We start from the raw sequence: 22,143 nt of genomic DNA, 5'->3' as shown, positions 1-22,143 counted from the left end.
CAGTTTTAAACCTCAGATCAGACCCCCATTAGACCTCTATTTAAGACCCCGATCCAATATCAGACCTCAGATAAGACCCCCACATAAGACCCCCATTAGACCTCCAGACCCACATATCAGACCTCAGACCAGAACCCCATATCAGACCTCCAGACCCCCACTAGACCTCCAGACCCCCCATTCAGACCTCCAGACCCCCAATAAGACCCCCATTAGACCTCTAGACCCCCCAGTCAGACCTTCAGACCCCCATTAGACCTCTAGACCCCCCAGTCAGACCTTCAGACCCCCAATCAGACCCCCATTATACCTCTATACCCCCCAGTCAGACCTCCAGACCCCCATTAGACCTCTAGACCCCCAATCAGACCCCCATACCCCCCAGTCAGACCTTCTGACCCCCCCAGTCAGACCTCCTGACCTTTCCCCAGTCAGACCTCCTGACCCCCCATTAGACCTCTCCAGACCCCATATCAGACTGTAAAATAATAAAGTCACTTACCTCTCCTGTCGCCACTCTCCCTGTCCTGGCTGTCTTCTTTTCTCGGGGCCCGCGCTGCAGTCACCTGACCTCCTGCAGCGTCAGGTCAGAGTGCGCTCTGTACGTCCTGACGCTGCAGGCAGCCAGGACACAGCAGAGCGGGCCCTGCGAAGAGGGAGCAGGAGGAGCGGTAAGTACTGCACAGCGCTCACAGCGATTCTCTCCCCCTCTTCCTGCAGACTGGCATCCCCCTGAGTGCCGGCTCAGCCAGCACCCGGGGCGGACCACCCCCCCGCCGCCGCTGGGCACGCCACTGGGTGGTGGTGCCCGTATTCGTACCCTGCCGACCTAATATTGATGAACCTGATGATAGGTCAATTGGGCAACCCCTTTAAAGAAACCCTGCTACTGTAGCACAATAAATATACTGTGTAATGCCTAGTACAAGGCCTAAGAGGAGGTGTATGACTTCACTATTTATTGGCTTTGAATCCCAAAATTATTCTCCTCCCCCCATGGGTACTGTCTAAAGCCTGTATTACACCTGCCTTGTTTTCGGCAGATGATCGCTAATGAGTGTTCATAGTAGCGGTCATTAGCAATTATCTGGCAGTCTAATACTGACGCCAACTGCCCAATGAATCAGCAAACGCTCATTCATCGGGCAATCCAAATCTTTTGACAGGTTAAAAATAATCGTGTGCAGGCGGCAGATCGTGGTGTCTAATCATGATCTGCTGCCGGGAAACAACTGGACAGCATGGGGAGGAGCGATGGTATAAAGATCGGTCCTCCCCAGGCTGCGGAGGGGATCGCTGCATGTACAGCATTAAACCAAAGTTTTGAGCGAAGCGACTTTAGATCTAGGATCCGAAAATCGCTTCTCTCATCCTTAATGCCTCATTCACACGTCAGTGTTCGGTCAGTGATTTCCATCAGTGATTTTGAGCCAAAACCAGGTGCGGCTCTAAACACAGAACAGGTAAAGATCTTTCCCTTATACCTTATGTCTGTGGAGGCTCCACTCCTGGTTTTGGCTCACAATCACTGATGGAAATCACTGACGTGTGAATGAGGCTTAATACAGATGTAGACCAAGGATAAAGAATTAGTGAATGCAGTTATTCATTGTGGAGTCACCTTTTCAATAATTGCTCTTTGCGTCACCTATGAGACTAGATAACTCATACCGACCGGTGATGGGCCCTCAGCTGACAGTGCTGACATGTACTTGCCCCGACTACTAAACTTCGCCTGCAATGTAGATCAATGAATACAAGACTGGGATTTTTTTTATTCACAGGATTTTTATTTTTGGACTTTAACAATGTCAACGGTGCCAAGTAAGATAAAACGAGAAAAGGACAGACTGAGACATTGCCTGGATTTCATTCATTCCTGACTGACAATGCGAATATACAGCTGACAATATATAAAAGGGAACACTCCTTTAATATGGTCTCTGCTAGCTCAGATTCAGGGCTATTTACATGTATAGTGTGCTGGTGATATACATTATCTATCTGTATAAGGCTACATGCACACTACCGTATGTGTTTTGCGGTCCGCAAAAAAAAAAAAACGGATGACATCAGTATGCCATCCGTTTTTTGTTTTTTTTTGAAGATCCATTGTAACAATGCCTAAAACAGACAAGAATAGGACATGTTCTATTTTTTTTGCGGGGCTACGGAACGGACATACTGATGCGGACAGCACACGCATCCTAGCCGCAAAAAAAAACGGATCGGACAAGGAAACGAACCACGTTCGTGTGCATGTAGCCTAATAATAAAAGAGATGGGAAAATCCTAAACTTCTGAGCACACAGACATTTGGAATTCTTCAAAATTCCCACACTCAATGTGAGCTAGACAGCCAATCAAAGCCAGCTCACGTACGTGATGTGTGAATCATGACATCACTAGAGTGACTTGCTTATATGATGTCATTACATGAGTTTAAAGAGAAATGTGGCAGTTACCACTGAAGAATTCTAAATATGACTATATATCCAAAGGTTATTTTCCTATCTTGGCCAATTGTATTTTATAAAAAAAAAATTATCTTTAACCAGTAGGAAATATAAAATATTGTTATTAATGAAACCTGGGGACATGTATGGTAGATATACCGATATAGTGTTCACTTTTTCTATAATTTATTAGACCTCGATGGATAACATTTATAGATCTACTGCAAATGTATTTCTCTTCAACCGGCGCAGGTTCTAGATTAACTTTACATATGTGGTTTATCTTCACTGGTGGAATAATAAAAAGACGTGTAACTTTTTAACCAGTCCCGCACTGTTTCATATCATTTCTTTATAGCAAATTCTTGATATAAAATTAAGGTGATCAGGGAATTAACAAATTCATATGGCCACCCCTTTGTGAATGAATTGTGTGCGGTGTCTGGCTACCTACACACAAAGCTATTACAAGAGCAGTTAAATTCCATTTCTCACATGATCTGGAGGAATAAAATATAAGTGACAGTATTCAGGTTCATATTTGGGTTAATATAGTTATTATTTGTAATTTATTTTAATGAATATTAGTACTACTACACTTCTTATAAATGTTTAAAAGGTTTGTCTGGTATAGAAAAGCTATTTTTTTTTATTTTCCATTAGGAAATTTTGAGTTAATAGACAGGAATCCCCCAATTAGGGCTGTCATATATTACTCAGAGATCACAGTACAAAGAGCATCTATCTTACATAGAAAGTCAACTGATTTCAATAGGAACAGTGCAATGCTTCATTTGCCCTGTGGGGGTGCTGCAGGGGAATCAAAGTCTTGATGCTGGATTATACCATAGATTCCGGTTCATCATTGTAGAAACAATAGTGAGGCACCCTATGATATGAGGGGTGTTCAATAAGTTATCTTCCTAAATATAAAGACATCTTCAGAGAAAATTGAACTTACTACTTTTCAGTGTAATTTCCTTGACTTAAACACACTTATTCCACTTCCCCTCCAGGGATCGGATGCCCTCAGATTCGAAGGAGACTTCTTGCTGCTGCAGGAGCCCTGTTACCGCCTCTTTGACTGCATTATCATCAGGTAATCGTTGCCCATGCAGAGATTTATTCGGGTTCCGAAAGAGAAAGTAATCACTTGGAGCCACATCTGGACTGTAGGGTGGTTGGTTAAGCTTCATGAAGCCGCATTCCCTGATAGCAGCTTGTGGTTTGCGATACTTGTGGGCTGGCGCATTGTCGTGAAGCAGCAACACACCTGCCGACAACTTCCCACAGTGTTTCTCTTTGATTGCCTCACATAATGCCATTATTGTTGAAGCAGAGGTGTCTCCAGTAATTGTTGTCTTGTGAGGCATGACTTTTAGTAATAAAACACCTTCTGTGTCCCAAAAAACTGTTGCCATGGTCTTTCCAGATGATTGCTGCAAACAAAATTTCTTTGGAGTGGGTGACCCCTTGTGCTTCCATTGCATGTAATTGATTGATTTCCTACCACATTTAAACTGCTTGGCCCAAAACTTTACTTGGTTGTAGGAAGGAGCATCATCACTATATACAGTAATCATCCTTTCATGGATTTCTTTAGGCTTCTTTTCTCCCTTTGTAAGGAATTTGATGACAGAGCGAAGCTCTAAATCCCTCACTTTTTTTGGTAGACCTGCAACGTACTGCACTTGCCATCCTGTCACTTCCAGTGCTTTCATAAGACTGAACTACTACTGTGTGTATAGACATGTCTCAACCTTCACAAACTCAGCTCTCTAACACTGACAAAACATGCTGGGGTAGATAACCTATTGAACACCCCTCGTAAGCTTTTCATCAGAGGACCCTTCTAATAAAAAGTGATGGTCTAAATCAGAGGTTTCTGTGATTTTTTTTTTTTTATTTAGGTAAAAGAACTGAGATGTCAAGTCTGCAGCTTTTTAAGGGGATTACAGAAGAGACCTCCACTTCTAGCCCATTTCCCTGGACTTTTCTTTCTCAAATACATCAGCACTGGGGTAGATGCTCTTACACAGTTCTGGAACACAAGTAGTTGAATGGGGCTTTTTACCTCTCCCGAAAAGTACTGTTTGCTGAATCAGCAATAATTGCATGGGAAGGGGGGGGGGGAGGTTTGGTTCCAGGTAATCTCTTCGATGAGTTCCATAGAAAAGTTGTTGTCTGCCGTCATGTAACATGAATTGTTAGTCCACTGTGATAACTATTTTAATTAAAAGTGTATTCTAATCACTGGATAGGTGATAAATGCTGGATCAGTGGGGGTTCAACTGTGAGGACTTCCACCAATCACCCCACTCAATTGCTTCCATTAACTTTGAATGGAGTGGTCGGATGGGTGTTCAATCACTGGTCCATTCATACCCCTACAAGCTGCTGTCTTGCAGTTCAGGGCAATGGGGTAATATGTTACCTCATTCTTGAAACAACTGTGGGCCCCCAGAAACTGGACCCCTACTGATCTATGATTTACCATGTATCCATTGGATAAATGCTTTCGGCTGAAATACCCTTTTTAGTTAATGCAGAAGCTTTACCTGCAGACTTATACGAAGCCCAAGAAAAACTTTTGTGATATCACCATGAATTCAGAAAAATCTAAAATTCACCCCTACTCATTTGAGATATCACTAAAATATGGCAAAACTCCACAACTTCATTGTCTATGAGGGCCTTCTTGCATAGATTCCAATGATTTATTGAAGAAGGGGCCACTTTTTCAGAACAGCCATGAAGTGAATGCCCTGGGGTGTTTTTTTTTGCATGTGTAATGGAGTGCTGCCATAGGTTTCTTGTTTGTTGTTTGCATGCTAGCTTTATGGATTTGTACCTGTGACTTTGGATGTGCTAGTCTAAATTTTCTTGTATTATGTTTGGAGGGTATCTCCCCCTTTTAGAATAAGCACTCCCCACCCATCTGCCCATGGCCTTCTGAGCAGAGTATAAATATAGCTAGTTCCTACACCTCCCTGAACATTGTAGGCTTAGGTTAGGCCCAGGAGAGGCAGTTCTGTTAGTGTTAGGTACCCGTCTGCAGAAGCCACTTTGACGTTGGTAGACGGGCCCGACAGACGTTTGATCAAAAATGTGTGCAAAGAGCTTATATTTTTCATGTATAGTCGTTATATTACCACTGTAATTCAAAATAATCCCTAATCCCTAGTTTCTTTTATTTGCATCTGTAATGGTGTGCTGCCATACGTATGTTGTTTGCGCTGTGCAAGGAAGAAAAGCTAAAGCAGCCAATGTCCTTTACTGATAATGCAACCATTTCATACAAGTAAGTGCGGGGGAGGATCTCCCAGGAGTTAGACCCCCAACTAAAGAGTAATTCATGGCCTCTCCTAGAGATACATCATTACTTCTATTCATAGGGTAGCCCTTTATATCTATACTACATGCCTGACTTGCATTTCAGTTTTAAAGACATCATTATTAGTAACAATTCATTTGTTACATTGTTCTTCTGTGATGTAGGACATGTTAGACGCATGGGGAAGCTTCTACTTCTCTTTCATCATCTTTTAAATACTTCCAAGACATTTTATAGCTGTCTAGAAATCAAAGTCCGACCTGCACTTTTTGTCGAGAAAACAACAATTCATAGATTAGACAATGCTATTTTAGAAGGTTTGGCACGCTGTCAGCAGCGAGGTGTGCCAGGAGCGGCAGACACAATGATGACAGATATATTAAGTACCTGTGATATAAAGCACTCGTGCTGGAGGGACAGATAGGATTACTCTGCCTGTGTTCGGATACATTTAATGAGTGAAAATAGAACCTAAAATAGTGTCATCCTCTATACACATGCTAGTTTAACCCCCTGTCTACCAGATCCAGATGGTATGTAGATATGCACATACAATATAGTATAAAATTATTATATAGTAGCTTTAGATAAGAGTAAATCGCTCTAAATTCAATTTGGATTCAAACCAGTTCACAGATTTGATTCTGGTCCAAATCCATTCTACTTGAATCAGAACTGCTCCAATTGGCCAGAACATTTGTGTATGGCATTCTGGTCTCTCGTAGGACTTGTGACTCAAATTTTTAAAAAACTCAGGTCCGGTGCGATTCATTTAGAATGGATTTGCTCATCTCTAAATATCTTATAATACATAAAAAATTTCTCTTGTGGTGTTACCACTATGCCCATTTTACATATATGTAAATTATAGGGGGTACTGGCTCTCATCGGGGAGATCCAGATGGTGTATGGAGTCTTACAGCCAGTGCGCCAAGTATACAAATGAGTTATTCTCTAGAAGTAAGAAAACTGGTCTTTCGACCTATTGATGGTACTAGACAAAGCGTTTTCTTCCTTCTGGTGGAGAACTAATTTGCATATATAGACTAATAAAATGTTACATTTCAAGAATTATTTTGTAAAAATGGCCCATGTCAGACACCTTAAAGGGGTTTTTCAGGCTCCCGATACTGATGGCCGATCCTCAGGATAGGTCATTAATATCTGATCAGTGAGGGCCTGACACCCAGTAACCCCCACTGACCAGCTGTTCTCTGCCTGCCTGAACTAGCTCTTGAATGGAGCAGGAAGCATATCTCCGTTCAAAGTGTAGTGACCGTGCTCCGAGTTACTGCAGCTCATCTACCATTGAAGTGAATAGGACCACTGCTGCAGTAACCTGACATGGCCACTACACTTGGAACGGAGCTGTGCTTCCTGTTCCAATCAACGTGCTAGTTCTAGTGTCAGAGGCTGCAGGAAACAGCTAATTGGTGGGGGTTCTTGGTGTCTGGGTGATTAATTACCAATCCTGAGGATAAGTCATCAGTATCAGGAGTCTAGAAAGCCCCTTTAAGAAAAACAAGTAGGTGGGTGATTTTGCATTCGCTGAGTGGTCTTCTGAACCCCAGTTTGGGGCCCCACAAGTGAGTGCACAACTATACAATTTGGCATCAGAATTAGTCAAATGGTCAAGGCAATGTACCGTACATACGAAAATGCTATACAGAATGGCATATGGGAAATTAAGGATTCTGATTTTACACAGGGGATACGTTCTTTTGTGCCCCCAGAAGAGAGGTTTGTGCAATAAATTGCTAGATGCATTAAGTTAAAGGCTATTGGGCTATTGTCCTAGTGCATCTGAAACTAAATATGGAGCAACCGTGAGGTCAATGTGGTAACAGACTATAGAATGATCTTTACAGTTATGATTTCTTCTACCTGTTCACAACTTCTTGTAATCCACCTAATTTTTGGGGGCAGGCGGAAAGGAGTATGACAGCAGAATCAGACTACACTGAGTTTTTTTGTAGTCTGTTACCATGGGGATACATTAAGTTGACATAGGAGCTGTGGACACAAAATAGTTGGAAATTTTTAATCAAGACTAGTTGCAAAGTTGCTCTATTTTTCAATTTGGACCAATATATATATATATATATATATTTAAAAAAAAAATGGCTGCAAATGTGGACACAGCGATATGTCCTGGTGAGAGATTCCCTTGAAAGGTCAAGGACCTTCAAAATACATAGTGATGTTGTGGAGTGAACTTTCATACTGCATTGTCTTTAGCAGCTTTATATGATAATGTCAGCAATTTGCTCCAGAGGCTTTTGGAGAGTTGAGAAAAGTGACAGGGGTTAAAAATCGAGCTTGAAAGATGTTGAGTATCATTATGAGTGCCAAGTACATATCTGGGAATTTGAGGTCAGCTGCCAAGTATGTGGTTAATGCTGCAGAAACACAGCTGGATTAAGCCGCCTGGTAATGAGTGGAGTCGGATTTGGTGGTGTGAAATTGCAGCATATTTTTAATAGGAGAACAAAGAGGTGACAGGTTCGCAAGCTTCGGACATCTCCAGTTGTGCTCTAGATATTTTATAAAAGTAAAGTATAGACTGACACAAAGTGGTTGCTATTTATCAGTCATTAGTAAGGGGAAGGATGGATCCCAATGTAACTTCTGCTGTCAAGCTTATTGGCCAAACTGAAATGCTGAAGCAGGTAATGTGATTAGGCAAATATAGCATTCAGTGGCATTGAAAATCTGGATAATAATAAGCCCCTCCATGATGGCTGTCACCCAGCTGTCACTGAAACAGTTAATACTAAGAAATAGCTGAATTAAAAAAAACACATCTTTCCTATTTTAAGGGAAATGCCCTCTTAACAGGGTTAGGTCATCTCAGATATTGGTGGCATGTAGCTAGGACGTGCCACCAATGTCAGATCGCTGTGGGTCTCACCTCTGGGACCTGTAACTATTTCTAGAATGGGTCTCCCCATAGTGAAGGAGAGGACAGGTGCTCTTTAATAACTTTTATGGGAGTCTAGAAAGTGAACGTAGAGCTCACAGTTCAAGCGTGGTCACCTCTCCATTTACCTCCAGGACTGTCTAAATAGAGGGTGGCTCTGCTTGGACGGTGTGCTCTCATTCACTTTGGGGGGCCATTCTGGAGATAGGAGCGGGTACCAGAGGCACCTGTCTTACGACCAATGTCTGTGATGAGACAACTCCTTTAATCCTTCCATTTATGGCATTTTTCTGACATGTTTTCTTCTGCTGGCAATGACATAGGCCATCTCCACTGGATGCATGAGATGCGACTATAGTCAACTGTTGATGATTTTAGAAGAAGTGGATCAAACGCATCAGTATGTCTCTTGGGTTGCCTATTTCTGCCGTAGGCGCGTGGAGTAAATTTTATTTTGCATGCAGTTAAATTAAGAGGTGCAGTAGACTTTTCAACACAGTTGAGGCTGTGTGATCTCAACCATGTAAATACTAAAAGGATTTAGCCTTTATAACACATTGGTGAAGGAGATGGTGTGAATTTATTGTAAAGCTGGCCATACACAGTCATTCAGCCAAAGCCATTGACTGTGGCAGGACCAGCCAACCATGTAATGTGCAAGGGGGTGTCCCAAGTCTCTCCAACAGCAGATGTCATGGGAAAGAAGGAAGTAGGAATAACTTTCAGGCTATGTATGTCCACCTTAAAGGGGTTTTCCAACTGCACAGCTTAGGGAATAAGTGTCTGATCAGTTAGGGTTCTGACTGCTGGGGACCCCGATGATTACTAGAACGGGGGCCCAGGTGCCCCATTTGAACAGAGTGGCAGACATGCATGAGTGTTACAACCACTACATTCAAGTCTATGGGACTGCCAGAGATAGTCCAGTACAAGCGCTTGGGTACTGTATCTCTAGCAGTCCCATAGAGTTCAATGGAGCATTGGACATGCATTCGTATTTGCCGATCCATTCCATCGGGATGCATGGGTACAGATCTAGTGACCGGCAGGCGCCCCAGCGGTTGGACCCCCATTGATCAGACATTTATCCCTTGTCCTACTGTGGGCGGATAAGTTGTCACGGGACAACCCCTTTTACTAATTCTGACCTCCGATAGGATTGCATGGTTTTGCTTTAGCCTGTCTGCTCTATTATGAGATAACTGACCAACCGAGAAATACAAATTATATATCAGAAGTTTGCTGTCTGCTTGAGATAATATATATATATATATATATATATATATATATATATATATACACACACACTGTATAGATCAACTCCATGAAAGCCAAAGGCCAGCAAGGGTTAATGATTTGATGAAAAGCACGTAATTTCCCCGTGCTGTGCACTCGGGATGATGCGACTTCTAAAAGGTATTTTATAAATAAACACAAACCATCTTCCTGCGCTGAAAATACATATATTTTTTCTTCTTTTAGTTTGACATCCAGAAGAGGCTTAGCAATTCTGCAGCGTACCATGAAAAAGGAAACAGTCATTAAATAGCGTATTGTTCTGAAACAGCATTTTCCCATTTCACAGTCTAGTAAACTCACCCCGTGTGACGGATAGGAGATCCAGCCCAGCTCCCCTTGAATTGCTTTCGAATCCAGCAGATTAACTACAAAAGAAGAGAAAATAAAAAATAAATAAACAAGCGGTAAGGAGATCTCTGTCTGCGTCCAGTTAGCCCATGAGACATGTTTATTTGTCATCCCGCAAAGGGCTTCATTTTTTCAGGTGGTCAGGTGGGTCAGAACGCGAAACAGAGAGATTAAATAGGCAGAAGCTTGTAGAGGGGAACACCAGGACCACAAAGGAGTTGGGAGTTTCTCAAACAAACACTCAGCGTGTCCAAGGGAGGAATCTCAAGACTAAAGGGATTCTGTCACCAGAATTATCCCTATTAAACCAGCTGACATTAGCAATGTGCTAATGTCAGCTGAACCTAACTAGTCTATTCCTACTTTTATCTATGCCCCCGCTACTCCAGAAATATAACTTTTATAATATGCCAATTAGCCTCTAGGAACAGGGGGGGCATTGCACCTGCTCCTAGAGGCTCCGTTCTCCCACCTTTGTCGCCTCCCTCCAAGTCCTGATTGACAGGGCCAGGCAGCGTTCACCTCCAACTGCCAGCCCTGTGCTCTGGGGAAATCTCGCGCAGGCGCAGTGAAGAAGCCAGCGGCTGGCGAGCGCCCCTCACTCACTGCGCCTGCATCGGATACTGAACAGGACGGCGCAGGCGCGAGATTTATGCGGCAGTAGGAGACCAACGCTGCCTGGCCCTGTCAATGTAGTGAAGCAGGGCGTGGCCAGAGGTGGGAGAACGGAGCCTTTAGGAGCAGGAACAACGCCCCCCCCCCCTCCCCCGCTCCTAGATGATAATTAGCATATTATAAAAGTTATATTTCTGGAGTAACAGGGGCATAGATAAAATTAGGAATAGGCTAGTTAGGTTCAGCTGACATTAGCACATCACTAATGTCAGCTAGTTTATTCGGTTAAATCTGGTGACAGAAACCCTTTAACAGAAACCAGGGAGGAACTATTAATTAGATAAGTCCAGCACCATGAACTAAGGGGTGTTACAATAGACTTGATGGCTCATTCCTTCCTTGACCTAGCACACTTTGATGACTTAGAACTATGCACAAAAAAAAAATAATAATAATAATAATTCATGACAGCGTGACCCTTTACTGCTAAATCCAGTTTAGACATCTGTGGCATTTACACATGGTTCTATAGTATGTATTTTACCACCTTTGGCAATTCCTCTCAGTGACCACCATGATTGCGCCCAATAGATAAAAGGAGATATGGGCACATTTTTGCCTATAGGTTATTACCCAGCCAGTGACATATATAAAAGATAGGAAGTCCCATAAAAAGCTCTAAATGCCAAGCTCTCTAAAGAACAGAAGGTCTGGTATTCATTTACTCTTCAGGCTCTTTCTAGATCCTCACTCCTGTTAACAATATCATTTTTGGAATGATGGAACATTGGAGATGGAACATTGGGCAGCACGGTGGCTCAGTGGTTAGCACTGGTGCCTTGCAGGGCTGGGGTCCTAGGTTTGAATCTGTCCAAGGACAACATCTGCATGGAGTCTGTATGTTCTCCCAGTGTTTGAGTGGGTTTCCTCCCACACTCCAAAGACACTCCATTGGGCACAGTTGGATGCTAAAGTCTGTAAAGCGCTGTGGAATATAGTAGCGCTATATAAGTGCATAAAATAAATACATTCTTCATAGACTCTGGTCAAAGGGGACATAAACAACTTGGGTTGGACCCCTCTCCTGAAAGGCCCCAGCAAATGGGTCTGTTTCAATTAAGTGGTTTGCCAATATAAATCATGACCTTGGATCACAATCCAATCAAGATTTATCAAACGGGGTATCTTTGTCATCCCTAATGGGGAATGATAAAAATAGGATACAGGATTTTTTTCAAGATCCATGACTAGACATGAGCGAATGTCTTAAAATTTGATTCAGCCGAATAAAGGCAACGGCTGCGCAACAACATTTAGTTGCACGGCCATTTTTACACCGAGTCTGCCAGCTGGGCGCGACGGGGTGTGGGCGTGCCAGGGGATGGGACCCCAGCCCCAGCAAATTTACTAAAATTTGTTAGCAAAAAACTACACCAGCCATGGGCTGGCATAGTTTTTACGCCAGGCACATGAACTGCCACAGATGCGCCTAATTTATGATGAGGTGCGTGCCTCGTCGCAAATTAGACGACTCGTATGGCAGTGCAGGGGGGAAACTAAGACATGCGTAAAAAGCTTGTCTTAGTAAATGTGCCCCTCTCTCTCTCTCGCCTCTCCTTTTGTGAAATCACACAAAACTCTGGTTTGATAGAATCCGAAATTTTCGGAAAATTCAGGTTGCATTTCCGAACCATTATTTTCATCATGATTATTGATGGGTCTGCCAGGGTTACGTGAAGTTTATTGGATAGAATAATGCAACAAGCCGAATCCCATGCCACTTTCTGGCATAAAAAAAGTCAAAAACCTTGAGTTTGCGTCTTTTTAAATGCCATTGCACCTAGATGCAGTTTTTCCACAGCAGAAAGTCTGAACAAAATGGTTTTGATTTTGTTTTGACATTATTGTAGAAATGCTGCCGGTTTGCCCCAGATTTCACCCTCTGCATTGTAAAAAGTGAAATCTGAGGCAAACATCCACAACATACATTTCCGCACCGCAGGTAAAGTGATGTGCGGACATTGTTGTTTTTTTCTAATATTTCCGTAGCATGTGGATGAGATCTTTAAAAATCTCACATACTTTGCTGCTTCTGTAAATGCTGCAGATTTTCCGCACGCAATTCCACTGCAAAAAAATCCACAGCATTTATGCTATGTGCAACCTCACCCTCGGGGTGCAGCCACATCGTGCGCTGTGGATTTGCTGTAAAAATGTAGGCGGAATTCATGGCAAAATCTCATCTACTTTACTGGTACTGTAAAAGTTCGGCAAATCCACCGCATATCTTCATTTCTTGTGGACATAACCTTAAATCTCTGTCTGTAGTTACTCTTTAAAAGAACACACACGGCATAAATTTAGCTCAACTGCATTGTGTGAACACGGCACATGCAACCTGCATTTCCCCATATGTTTTAATGCATCCGTGACTTCATAGGCATGACTGTGACATTGTTGCAAAGCGTATAGAATCAGGTTGGTGAACGTCTTCCGACATAATGTAGTAGTGGTTAATATAGAAACCTAAAAAACCTCTCACATCCTCTTCATGGTGATATTAACTTAAGTCTAAACAGCATTTTGTCCAGATTTAATATCCTAGATACACAGCACATCTCCAGAGCCCTTCCGGATACAACATATGAAAAAAACCTCATATTGCTTATGGAAGTGATTTACGACGAACATAATAACTAAAACACAAATACATGGAGCAAACAGGAAAATCAATAACGTTCCGGTATCAGTAACGCAACTCAATCATAACACAGGACAACAATCACTCAGAGAAAATACACAATCCTCCCTCCTTAGTAAAACAAAATCAATGGCTTAGCTCGTTTTCATTAGCGGCACTTGTAGACTGTGGGCGCAATCAATATACATCATGAAAGAAAATGACAGGAAACAGAGGACGGCTCTGCCACTTATCACTCGGCTGACACACTCTGTCCGCTCACATCTAATTCATCTAATATTTACTAGGAAAATTATTTCCTCATAAGAAAGCAAAAGATAATACTTAAAGGAGCTAAAGATTTAGAAGTATCCATAGCTTTATTTTTTGAAGAGCAGTCTAATACTGCCCATTCGAGTTTGCAGTTATTCCTAAACCAAACCGAACCAAACCTTGTAGGAACCATTGGACTGTTGAAGGAAATCCACCAACAAAAAGAATATATAAAATCCAAGAAGTTGTTGTCCTGAATGGGCATTGGAGGCATCAGGACCATGTCTCCAGTTCTGCTAACCATTGCCCCGAAACATATGACCACACTGGTTCATCTTGACTCTCTCATTTCCAGAAACCATACAAACAGGTGAGGTAAAAGCCATGCTCAATATGGTTCAACTGAAATGGAAATCTTACAGTGCTGAGAAGAAGTATCACCTGCGGTTCTTCAGCATGTTCACGAGGCCTAGATTAAACGTTTAACCAACAAGCAGCCGGCAGAATGGTGGACACGTACAACAGTTTGTGTAAAGCACTTTAGGAACATTTGACCTTGCTTTACTCCTAAACAGGTAAAGGCAGGTCAAAACAGACACTTCCAGTGTGTTTCTGAGTAAATTCTGGACAAGATTGATATGTCACATTACTCCTTTCCCAAAACCAATATGGCGGATTTCAAAATAACAGCCAAAAAGGTTTTCTCCACCAAATAATGCAGCCAGTCAATACTTTCACAAACTGGAAATCAACTTTCTACAACATACACCAGTTAAAAGGTTATGTGCAGATTTTTGCCTCATCCTGTATAGGATAATTTTTTTCGTTCTTCTAAAAACACCATTCATCTCTCCGTTTGGTGCAATCCAGTGCTAAAAGGGACATGCCATGACAAATAATTAACACCAATCTACAGGATGGGTGATACATTTTTGATCTGTGGGGATCCAACTACCATATTTTTGAACTATAAGATGCACTTTGTAGCACTTTGTGTCTTATAGTCTACATTCAGGGTACTCCAGCAGTGCCAGACCTCCATGACTGCTTCCTTAATGATTTGGCAGAGCGCTCATACAACACTCTGCTGGATCAATGAGAGAGCCGTAATCCTGCACACTTCACTCTCTCCCCGCCCGACACCAATCCATGTGATCACTGCAGCCAGGAAAGGACTTTAGAGTAATCATGTAGGACTGTGAGAAATACAGCCCTCTATCCTGAAGGTCTCCAAGCTGCAAGGACGGAGATTAAATCTCTGACTAGCTGTAGCTTGAGGACTTTGATGAGGTCAGAAGCGGAAGGAGTAAGCCCAGGCAGAGCCTACAGTGGGTGTCAGTGTACAGAAATGTGTACTAGTAAAAATTGAGAGTAAATAAAAAAAAAAAACAAGCATGGCAAGACACTACATGGCAATGGCAGAAGACACATTAACCTGGACAGGTACACTCAATGAGGTGACCTCATGTGCCACTGCTTTTTGTTTCATTGGTCAGCAGATGACACACTAAGGTTAACAGGAGCTGGCTAAAACTATGAACCTATTCTATGATAGACCTCAAAAGTTAGTGACCTACACATTTCAATTAAATCAAACCACCAGGGAAGGCTGAATAAGTAAAAAATATTCTTGTAAAATGGTTTGTTGTCTAAACCTGGGGGCATCTTATAGTCACGTGCACTTTATAATGCGAAAAATACGGTAATGAGAAATCGGCAAACACTAGAATGAGGGGCTTAAGCCCCTTGTTCTGGAGCCATCTGAATGGAATGGTAGTTTTGCATGTGCCCTGACACTGCATTCAATGTCTATGGGAGTGATAGCGTGTTAACTGTAGCCAGGTTAATTATGTTCATGGTTTAACTTGGATACCTCCAATACAGCTAGAGTCTTATTTGCATTACATACTGTATCTGAAACCTCTGGGCTTTGTCAGTCCACATCTGAATTATCCAAGCTAAATGAAGTGGTGGGCTGACCATATCTGTGGGTGTTAAAGGGAACCTGTCACCAGGATTTTGTGCATAGAGCTGGGGACATGGGCCGCTAGATGGCCGCTAGCACATCCGCAATACCCAGTCCCCACAGCTCTCTGCGCTTTTATTGTGTTAAAAAAACGTTTTGATCCATATGCAAATGACCTGATATGAGTCCTGTATCCGGAGATGAGTCAAGCGGAAAGGAGCCCAGCACCGCCCCGCGTCCTCCGAATCTCCTCCTTGCTGGCTGACGTCACAGAGCTGGAGCGCCAAAATCTTGCGATGCGCGAGCTAGCGCATGCGCAGTGTCGGCATCATGTTCATTCCCTGTACTGGCATCAGCACAGGGAACGAACTACGCATGCGCTAGCTCGCGCATCGTGAGATTTCGGCGCTCCAGCTCTGTGACGTCAGCCAGCAAGGAGGAGATTCGGAGGACGCGGGGCGGTGCTGGGCTCCTTTCCGCTTGACTCATCTCCGGATACAGGACTCATATCAGGTCATTTGCATATTGATCAAAACGTTTTTTTAACACAATAAAAGCACACAGAGCTATGGGGACTGGGTATTGCGGATGTGCTAGCGGCCATCTAGCGGCCCATGTCCCCAGCTCTATGCACAAAATCCTGGTGACAGGTTCCCTTTAAGAGTTGGGCGTGTGTCCCTACACAGTCTCAAACTGTCAATACTGCTTGTACAGTGTTAGTCTGCAGGGACACACTCCCATCTACAAACACCCACTCGTCAATGCATTCAGAAATTCAAAAAAGGAATAACGGAGGACCAGCACAACAAAGAGCTCTAAGAAAGATGCTCCAGAATTGTTATCTCATGAAGAAGTTTTAACTTAAACAGGCTCGTCAGAGGTGCTGCTGATGGGTCCTCTTTAATGGTCGCATTTTTGCAATATATAGGTTTTTTCATCTATGAAAATTATCGTTTGTTGTTTTAATTAATTAATTTAAGTAAGGCCTCATGCACACGACCGTTGTATGCACCTGTGGCCGTTGTGCCGTTATCCGTTTTTTTTCGCGGACCCATTGACTTTCAATGGGTCCGTGGAAAAATCGGAAAATGCACCGTTTTGCAGCCGCATCCGTGATCAGTGTTTCCTGGCCGTGAAAAAAATATGACCTGTCCTATTTTTTTCACGGCCAACGGTTCACGGACCCATTCAAGTCAATGGGTCCGTGAAAGAACACGGATGCACACAAGATTGGCATCCGTGATCCGTGGCCGTATGTTAGTTTTTATACAGACGGATCCGAAGATCCGTCTGCATAAAAGCTTTTTCAAAGCTGAGTTTTCACTTCGTGAAAACTCAGAACCGACAGTATATTCTAACACAGAAGCGTTCCCATGGTGATGGGGACGCTTCTAGTTAGAATACACTACAAACTGTGTACAAGACTGCCCCCTGCTGCCTGGCAGCACCCGATCTCTTACAGGGGGCCGTGATCAGCACAATTAACCCCTTCAGGTGCGGCACCTGAAGGGGTTAATTGTGCTGATCACGGCCCCCTGTAAGAGATCAGGGCTGCCAGGCAGCAGGGGGCAGACCCCCCCCCCCCCCCCCCAGTTTGAATATCATTGGTGGCCAGTGCCGCCCCCCCCCCTATTGTAATAATAGGTTGGTGGCCAGTGCGGCCCCCCCCCCTCCCTCTATTGTAATAATTCGTTGGTGGCACAGTGTGCGCCCCCCCCCCTCCCTCTATTGTAATAATTTGTTGGTGGCACAGTGTGCGCCCCCCCCCCCTCCCTCTATTGTAATAATTCGTTGGTGGCACAGTGTGCGCCCCCCATCTCCCTCTATAGCATTAACAACATTGGTGGCCAGTGTGAGGCCTCCCATCTCCCCCCCCCCCCCATCATTGGTGGCAGCGGAGTTCCGATCGGAGTCCCAGTTTAATCGCTGGGGCTCCGATCGGTAACCATGGCAACCAGGACGCTACTACAGTCCTGGTTGCCATGGTTACTTAGCAATATTACAATAGTAGAAGATTCATACTTACCGGCTGCTGCGATGTTCGTGTCCGGCCGGGAGCTCCACCTACTAGTAAGTGACAGGTCTGTGCGGCGCATTGCTAAATGAACTGTCACTTACCAGTAGGAGGAGCTCCCGGCCGGAAGCAGACATCGCAGCTCCCAGGTAAGTATGAATCTTTTACTATTGTACTATTGCTAGTAACCCGCTGCCACCAATGATCGGGGGGGGGGAGATGGGAGGCCGCACACTGGCCACCAATGTTGTTAATGCTATAGAGGGAGGGGGGGCCGATGGGGGGCGCACACTGTGCCACCAACGATTTATTACAATAGAGGGAGGAAGGGGGGGGGGGCGCACACTGTGCCACCAACGAATTATTACAATAGAGGGAGGAAGGGGGGGGCGGGGGGCGCACACTGTGCCACCAACGATTTATTACAATAGAGGGAGGAAGGGGGGGGCGCACACTGTGCCACCAACGATTTATTACAATAGAGGGAGGAAGGGGGGGGGCGGGGGGGCACACACTGTGCCACCAACGAATTATTACAATAGAGGGAGAAAGGGGGGGGGGGCGCACTGGCCACCAATGATATTCAAACTAGGGAGGGGGGGGGGGGGGTCTGCCCCCTGCTGCCTGGCAGCCCTGATCTCTTACAGGGGGATATGATAGTACAATTAACCCCTTCAGGTGCGGCACCTGAGGGGTTAATTGTGCTGATCACGGCCCCCTGTAAGAGATCGGATGCTGCTAGGCAGCAGGGGGCAGTCATGTACACAGTTTGTAGTATATTCTAACTAGAAGCGTCCCCATCACCATGGGAACGCCTCTGTGTTAGAATATACTGTCGGAAATGAGGTTTCACGATCTAACTCATATCCGACAGTATATTCTAACATAGAGGCGTTCCCATGGTGATGGGGACGCTTCAAGTTAAAATATACCATCGGATTGGAGAAAACTCCGATCCGATGGGATAAAAGGGACTCCAGACTTTACATTGAAAGTCAATGGGGACGGATCCGTTTGAAATGGCACCATATTGTGTCAACGTCAAACGGATCCGTCCCCATTGACTTGCATTGTAATTCAGGACGGATCCGTTTGGCTCCGCACGGCCAAGCGGACACCAAAACGACTTTTTTTTCATGTCCGTGGATCCTCCAAAAATCAAGGAAGACCCACGGACGAAAAAACGGTCACGGATCACGGGAAAACGGAACCCCGTTTTGCGGACCGCAAAAAAATACGGTCGTGTGCATGAGGCCTAATTCAGAATTTTTTCCCTCTTTATTTCACTTAATATAGTAAACCAAAAATATAACCTGACACGAAGCACACACAACCTAAAAAGCCACGGGTTATTGACTATTGCTGAACTTCATAACAGAGGGCTGTAGCCAATAAATGGATCTGCCAATCCTGATATATTCAGAGACCCCAATATTTAACAGCGGAGGGATAGATCTAGGGAAATCGGTAATTGTGGGTGCTATTGCTGGCATCGATCGTACTGCACATAGTGAACTATTGTTTTGTCACATGTGTTCAGCAAAGCAAAATATGATTTCTATATAAATATATAATGGGTTCTGCTTGGCAGCTGGAGGTCTATAGTACGAGCCAAAAATAAGTGTTATAGACGCGTAAAATGAGAAGGATAATAACCTATGAAACACTGTAATGTCCACTAGAAGAGAGGAATTTAAAGACCACAGATGTCAGATATAATATTTGCGTATAACATATTGTATAATAATTGTGTGATTTATACTTTTTTTTTTTTTCTTTTTGAACTTGCATTTACGTCGTCCCTGACAGCTACTACGGATCCATTTCAATAAAAATATTTCAGCAAATTCTGTCGGATCACATTGGTTTATAAAGGGGTTCATCAGATTTCAGTTTAAATATTTTTGATGACAAAACTGCATGCAGCCTATCAGAACCCCTACTGGAAAGCAGTGAGAGCAGAGCTTTAGTAACAACCAAAAATTATGGCAGCCAGTAGAAAGGAGCAAAGCGATGGTAAAATTTAAAAATTCAACTCAAATATTTAAAAAAGTTCGGATTCTAACATAGCAGAATTTTGTGCAATTCGATTTGGGAGAATCGGAGAGATAGATGATAGTCAAATTCAGGGCTGTGGAGTCGGAGTCGAGGAGTCGGAGGCAATTTTGGGTACCTAGAGTCGGAGTCGGCAAAAAATGAACCGACTCCGACTCCTACTAGATTTAAATTGGAATAAAAGAAAAAAAGAAAGCAAGTTTAAATGTCCCAATTCACAAAACGTTATAATTAATTACCGTATTTTTCGCCCTATAAGACGCACCTGCCCATAAGACGCACCTAGGTTTTTGAGGAGGAAAATAAGAAAAAAAATATTTTGAACCAAAAGGTGTGCTTTTGGTGGGTTTTGAACTAATGGTGGTCTGTGGATGACACTATTATGGGGGCATCTGTGGATGGCACTGTTTTGGGGGCATCTGTGGATGGCACTGTTATGGGGGCATCTGTGGATGGCACTGTTATGGGGGCATCTGTGGATGGCACTGTTATGGGGGCATCTGTGGATGGCACTGTTATGGGGGGAATCATTGTGGGGGCATCTGTGGATGACACATATACAACATCTTATCTCGTGTCATCCACAGATCCCCCCATAACAGTGTCCCTGTGTAGTGAATGGGGGCCGGCATCTGTTTCTGTAATGGCAGCGGGGCCCGGTGCCTGCTTCATTCATAAAGTGGGCAGAGCAGGAGCGTGACGTAGTGAGCTACGCTACGAGCGCCCACCCGGCCTCCTGACTGCCAAGAAGTTAGTAGTAAGTAGTACAGCGCTAGATTTAAAGAGGACCTTTCACCTGTATAAACTATGTTAACGGAGTATGCTGCCATATAGAGCGGCGCCCGGGGATCTCACTGCACTTACTATTATCCCCGGACGCCGCTCCGTTCTCCCGTTCTAGGCTCCGGTACCTTTGCTTTTTAAGTTATAGTAGGCGGGTCTTCCCTTGTCCTGTGGGCGTCTCCTTCTCCTAGGCTGCAGCGCTGGCCAATCGCAGCGCACAGCTCACAACCTGGGAGAAAAAAACCTCCCAGGCTGTGAGCTGTGCGCTGCGATTGGCCAGCGCTGCAGCCTAGGCGAAGGAGACGCCCACAGGACAAGGGAAGACCCGCCTACTATAACTTAAGAAGCAAAAGGTACCGGAGCCTATAACGGGAGAACGGAGCGGCATCCGGGGATAATAGTAAGTGCAGTGAGATCCCCGGGCGCCGCTCTATATGGCAGCATACTCCGTTAACATAGTTTATACAGGTGAAAGGTCCTCTTTAAGATGATTGGAATACTTTAACAATACCCACAAGTTAGATATGATTACCGTATACTACAGTGAGCAGGGCTCGGTGTAGTAGAATACAGTGACTGCACCGGGCCCCGCTGCCATTACAGAAACAGATGCCGGCCCTAAGCCCCTCCTCCCTCTCAGCCTATTCACCGGACGGTCGCAGCATTTGCCCCATAAGACGCACTGCTATTTTTCCCCCACTTTTGCGAAAAATACGGTACTTCTCTACTGTAAGAAAAAAGGCCAATGCATGCAGTGCGTCACGTTACCGGAAAACGAACACGTTAAGTGACCATGAAGAAGCATGCTTTTCATATGCTTCACTATATGGCACGCAACGCACAGTTAAGGAGCGGCAATACTTATACTTTCCATTGTGTTGTGTTCCGCTGTTACAGGCCCATGGTTAACCTAGCCTCTCACTGATAACTGATTAAGTAAATATGTTTTTTGCAGGACTAGAGACACTTGTCTAAGTGAAGGTAATGGATAGTCAATAGTTCAAGACTGAAGCTGTAAACCATTTGAAAAACTGCTGTCATTCAGCTAAGGCTATAAAAACTTGGAAACTCAGATTGTTAGCTTAAACTTTAAACATGACTATGGGATTCTACTAGGGAAATCATGTTTTACAATAAATGCCCCTTCCTGGATCCTCCCACTGCCCTATCTACAGCAGAAGATCAGCACACAAAGGAGAAGGCAGCAGCTTCCTAGCCAGTAGTTCTGTGGTAATGACATGTATGTTGCCTTTCTTTCCTTCAAGGAATGCATAAAATACATTTGCATATTAAATACAGAGGAGTCGGAGTCGGGGAGTTGGAAGTACCAAAAACTGAGGAGTTGGAGTCGGAGCATTTATCTACCGACTCCACAGCCCTGGTCAAATTTATTGGAAACC

General features: G+C 44.0%; 1 protein-coding gene across 2 annotated transcripts in view; it reads right to left on the bottom strand.

Annotated features, from left to right (window-relative positions):
• Positions 1–22,143, bottom strand: part of EPHA3 (EPH receptor A3) — a 371,911-nt gene that overhangs the window by 307,936 nt on the left and 41,832 nt on the right. For both annotated transcript variants that reach the window (XM_040423262.1, XM_040423263.1), the window contains exon 2: positions 10,310–10,374. In XM_040423262.1, the coding sequence (XP_040279196.1) occupies positions 10,310–10,374 (65 nt within the window). The remainder of the gene's footprint in view (positions 1–10,309; positions 10,375–22,143) is intronic.

This window comes from Bufo bufo, chromosome 3 (genome assembly GCF_905171765.1).
Source record: "Bufo bufo chromosome 3, aBufBuf1.1, whole genome shotgun sequence".
Lineage (NCBI taxonomy): Eukaryota > Metazoa > Chordata > Amphibia > Anura > Bufonidae > Bufo > Bufo bufo.
Note: the sequence above shows the minus strand (reverse complement) of the source record. Positions and strands in the feature narration are given on the sequence as shown.